Source organism: Bison bison, unplaced genomic scaffold (assembly GCF_000754665.1).
Source record: "Bison bison bison isolate TAMUID 2011002044 unplaced genomic scaffold, Bison_UMD1.0 scf7180017864289, whole genome shotgun sequence".
Lineage (NCBI taxonomy): Eukaryota > Metazoa > Chordata > Mammalia > Artiodactyla > Bovidae > Bison > Bison bison.
Window position 1 is genome coordinate 1,853,941 of NW_011494861.1, and position 5,416 is coordinate 1,859,356.

The 5,416-nt window shown below is 46.5% G+C and overlaps 1 protein-coding gene across 1 annotated transcript in view; it reads right to left on the reverse strand.

The window, feature by feature from the left end:
• Positions 1–191, reverse strand: part of PLOD1 (procollagen-lysine, 2-oxoglutarate 5-dioxygenase 1) — a 29,834-nt gene extending 29,643 nt beyond the window's left edge. Inside the window, exon 1 of the mRNA XM_010849860.1 lies at positions 1–191. Within this exon, the coding sequence (XP_010848162.1) occupies positions 1–61 (61 nt within the window). The 5' untranslated portion in view covers positions 62–191.
• Between the last annotated feature and the right edge of the window lie 5,225 nt (positions 192–5,416).

Here is a 5,416-nt window from a genome sequence, read left to right on the forward strand (position 1 = left end):
CACCCTTCGTTTCGGCTAGAAGCAGCCAGCCCAACGGGGCCAGGAGCAGCAGGAGCCGCATGGTTGGGGTCTGGGAACGTCCAGCCGGTCCAGCGGCGCTCGCAGGCTGGAAACTTCGCGATGGGGTAGGCGATCCCCCTGCCACGCACTGGGCCCGCCCCGGGGGCGGTGTCGCGCCGCGCGGCCTGGGGGCAGGGTTTCCTGCAGACTAGCCCGTACCCGCTGTCTCTCCGAGTCCAGGCAGCTCCCTGCGGCCTGTTCCCGCGGCTCCCGGGTCCTTCCGCCGCCGCTCTGCTCCTTCTCGTCTCTCGGGGCTTCATTCCGACCGGGAAAAGGAGGCGAGACGGGGCGAGGCAACAGTTTCTATACCTAGGACCCTGCGCCAAGCCTTGATGGTAACGATCAATGTGAGCCTCGGTTTCCACGCTTGAAAAGTGGGGTTTACGATGGCCGCTATGCATTGGATCTTGCACGGGTTCGTGACATTGTTATCAGTGGGGCACTTAGAACAGCCCCGTGATAAGCTCTCAGTACATCTCAGCCCTTCAGATTTCATTAGTCCTTGTTCAAAGCGAAAGTGGGCGTGAGGGTCTGAGCCTGGAGTAGGCGAGGCCCGCAGGAATGTGTTCCGAGGCACCCACACCCTTGCGAACCCCCCTGGCTGCTGGACGGACATGTAGAAAGCGCATCTCCGACCCACAATAAGGGCTCACTTACTCTGCCTGTCTCTGGGAGGTAAAGGGAACCTCTGAGCCTAGGAAGGTCTTGTCCCTGAGGTCATTGTTGAATGAATGAATGAATGAAATTGTTTACGGTCTTTCACAGAAGTGAGTGCTTCAAGCATGTGGGACTGCTTCAGCATGAGGAATACACCACTGATAGAATGTCATGAGGGGAAAGCAGTATATACACTATGATCCCACTCAGCAAAAATATATCCTTACAGATATGATGCTGAAAGAAAATGGCAGTCAAACGTTTACTGTCGTAATTTCCAGCTTGTAGGAACACGTGTATGTTATTCCCAGGTAGTTTTTATTTTCTTTTTTATATTTTTCATTGTTTTTAGAATCATTTTACAATGAATATATACTATTTGTACAATCCAAACAAAGTCAACACATTATTTATCTATGTATTATTTATTTGACCTCGCCAGGTCTTAGTTGCAGCACATGTGATCGTCAAGGATCATCCTCGCAGCACGCACTCTAGTTTCAGCATGTGTACTCTGTCTGTGGCCTGTGGGATCTAGTTCCCCAACCAGGAATCGAACCTGGGCACCTTCATTAGGAGCTCTGTCTTAGCAACTGGACTACCAGGGAATCCAACATGTTCTTTTAGAAAGTAGGCACAGTCCCTGGGAACCTGGGAGATCATCTCATTGTACAGAGATTCACTCGTGGTAAAGATGATAAAAATGAAGGCCAGGGGCCCTGGCAGCAAGCTCAAGGTCAAAAGGCAAGTGAAGGGAGGCATGCGTGCCAACCAGGTCCTCTGCCAGCCAAATGGGACCTGGGACCCATGGCGGGGAGTTTCTGCAGCTGGGGACAGGACTTGATGCCAGGATCCACCGGATGTTTTTTGAATTCAGGAGGATGCAGGCTGAAATTCCAGCTCCTTTGAGGAGGAAATGGAAGGATAAGCAGAGGGGAAGAGAAGGAGCATGTGTTGACTGGCTCAGTTTTCAAAGCTCTGGCTCATGCCCCGTTCCCCAGAGCCCTGCCACTTGGGCAGTATTGCCCCTGTTTGTGAAATGAGGAAACCAGAGCTCAGAGAAGTGGAGCAACTTGCTCAAAGTCACACAGCTGACGTGGGATCACAGAAAGGGAGGCAACTTTTCTCTAACTTCCCTTTTGCTCGGGCTCAAGAAGAATCTCGATGATGGTGATGTACTCTGGACAGAAAAAAATCCTAGGGCAGTGGGGTTCACAGAGTCATTGCAAATCAGTAGGGGAAATCAATCTTGGAGGCTGGTGGCCTCCCCTGGAGAAAGGATCACCCTGGTAAAGCCTGCTCCACTTCCCCAGTTTCGATCCATTCTTCTCTCCCCACAACCCTCTTCACTAAATTGCTGAAATTTGAACTAGGTCCAAGCGTCATCGGAAAGGAAGGCCTGTATCTTTAAGCAGCCAAGGGTGGCAGCCACCCAGATGTTACTCCCAGTACGTGCTGCACGTGTTGTGCACATTTAAAGGAACAGGACTCTGCTTTTCTGGGAAGGTACAGAAAGGATACAGAAGGTACAGAAAGGTACAGAAGGTACAGAAAGTCGCAAGGAGTCACGCAAAGAGACACGACTGAGCGACTTCACGTTCACGTTCAGGTTCACGTTCACAGAAAGGATAGCTGGGCTAGAGGGCGGTGATCTGGTGCCACAAGAGGCTTTTCTCCCTTTCATTCTCTGCTTTTATCCATTTTTATCATTTCTTTTGTTGACCCGAGGAGGTGTGATAGTCTCAGTGAACAGCTATTCTCTGTGTTTTCAGCCGATTCTCAGCCTCCGCCCCCTTCACAGCCATCAGCTAGTCCCACTGGTACCTGCTCCTTTTAATAATAATAATAATAGTAATAGAATTTCCAAGCTGTTTCCTTAAATGAAAAAAGTAATATGCTAAGTCCCACTGGCTTCCACTCCCTTTAATAATAATAATAGAATTTCCAAGCTGTTCTCTTAAATGAAAAAAGTAATATGCAAGTGTATATCATATGCTATAATTTCTGTGAAGGAAAAAATATAGATCTCTGTCTATATATTTGTTAGTGCATAGAGTTTCTGGAAAAGTATCCAAGGAACAAGAAGCAGTGGTTCCACCTAGGAAGAGGAACTAACTAGCTGGAGCTCCCGGAAAGAGGAAGACTTAAAGTCCATGCTTCACCCTTTTGTATATTTTGAATTTTGTATCATGTACGTGTGTTTTCTGTTTCCTAGCCAAATAAATAAATAATGAGTGTTATTTTTTGAGTCTGTGTGTGTGTGTGTGTGTGTGTGTGTTAGTCGGTCAGTTGTGTCTGACTCTTTGCGACCCCATGAACTGTAGCCCTTCCAGCCTCCTCTGTCCATGGGATTCTCCAGGCAAGAATACTGGAGTGAGTTGCCATGCCACTCTCGAGGGGATCTTCCCTGATCCAGGGATCATACCAGCGTCTCCTGCATCATAGGCAGATTCTTTACTGCTGAGCCACTGGGAAACATATTTTAAGCCAGGCAATATGCTAAATGTTTAACTTGTTTGTCCAGCTTAAGTCTCAGATAAATACAGCGTTGTCTTATGATCCCGATTTTATGGATGGAGAAACCGAGGCCCAAGGAAGTTAGTTGACTTGCTAGCAAGGGGCAAGGCCAAGCAAGATTCAAAACCCAGGTAGCCTCATGCCAGGGTCCTCACTCTTTTTTTTTTTTTAATTTACTTTTAACTGCGCTGGATCTTTGTTGCTGCATGCTGGCTTTCTCTAGTTGAAGCAAGAGGGGGCTACTCTTTGTAGTGGTCCATGGGCAATCCATTGCAGTGACTTCTTTTGTTGTGGAGCATGGGCTCCACAGCCTCAGGCTTCAGTAGTTGTGACTCACTGGCTTCATTGCCCCAAAGTATGTAGGATCTTCTGGACCAGGGATAAAACCCATGTTTCCTACACTGGCCAGCAGATTCTTTACCGCTGGACCATCAGGGAAATCCAAGGTCCTTTCTCCTGACCTTCTGACTTTGTTATGGCTATATTGCTGACCCTGTGATTCCTTCCCCTGGGGTGTTTGAGAGTGATAAGAAGTTAAGAGAGAGGGGGGGCTTCCCTGGTGGCTCAGTGGTAAAGAATTCACCTGCCAATGCAGGAGATGGGGATTCCATCCCTGAGTGGGGAAGATTCCCTGGAGGAAATGGCAACCCACTCCAGTATTCTTGCCTGGGAAACCACATGGATAGAGGAGCCTGGTGGGCTAAGAGTCAAGTTGGATACGACTTAGCGACTAAACAACAATAATGACAAGGGAGTTAAGAGCACCAACAATGACCCTTCTCTTTGACGTAGAAATCTACTTCCAGAAATTGCTCCCCTAGAAACAATCTCAAAAGTAGACCAAGCTATATGTCTATCACACAGATGTTTGTGATAGCAAAAACAATTACATGGGTTTACATGTACTGTGGACTTGCACCTTGCTTGCTTTGCTTGTATTAACTTATTTATTCCTCACAAATCTGAGAGGCAGGTTCCCTGGTCATTTCCATTTTACAGGTGGGATCAAGCCTGGTTTAGTCCTTTGCTCTCATTTCACTGTTCCTCCCAAGTACTTCTGCCTTGCTGAGTTGGTTGGATGGATTCTATCTCTCTAACTTTAGGTTACGGATTCCTGCACATTCTTGAAGCTGTCCTGTGGGGCTTGTGAAATCCTTGTGGGAGTTAAGAATTCTGTGTGTATGTTTTGATAATGATCTTAAAAAAAAAAAAAAAGGTGAGCATACTGAAGGATCACCTGGAGAGTCGCCTTCTCTTAGGGTGCTGGCCCTAGAACTCAGCAAACACATCTGCATCTGCACACAGTTCACAAGAAGCCACCTCAAATGACCATATAATTTTCAACAACTGGGAAGCACACTGTCTGACTTTGGAATGTCCTGAAAGTAAAACAGAAACAATCGTCCCCTTGTCTGCTCCTGTGCTCAGATTGAATTTTTTTCCCCCAGAAACAAAATTTCTCTTCTGCATTGATAATTCACAATTGAAAAGCATTTTCAAAGCATGCAGCTTTAGTGTTGTATGTTATTTAATAAGTGAAAACTCACAGCTGACATCAAGAAGATGACTCAGGGGCCTTCCCTGGTGGCTCAGACAGTAATGCAGAGCAGGAGACCAGGGTTCCATCCTTGGATCAGGAAGATCCCCTGGAGAAGAGAATGGCAACCCACTCCAGTATTCTTGCCTGAAGAATTCCACGGACAGAGGGGCCTGGTGGGCTACAGTTCATGGACTGGCAAAGAATCATACAGGACTGAGCCACTATCATTTTCTTTTCCAATGCAGGGAACGTGGTTTCGATCCCTGGTCTGGGAAAATTCCACATGCCTTGGGCAGTTAAGCCCTCTAGAGAGGCCGCATGAAGACACATGCCAAATAAATAAATAATTAAAAGTTACTTATCTAAAAGAAAAAGAAGATGACTTGGTATGATAGAGAAATGGAGTGTCCTGGAACTGGTTTGTGTTCCATATACTGTACATGCAGCCAGACTGGTCTGGAAAAGTGTCAACAAAATATATCCTAGGAAATCTGATTGACAATGGTTACTTTCTTTTCTTTTTCTTTCTTTTTTTTTGGGACGGGGTACTATTCTGCACTGTTGTTAAGTATTTTTGCAGTGAGGATCACTTTTACAGAAAAAAGTTTTAAAATTATTAAAAAAAAATCTTAGGGCTGTTGA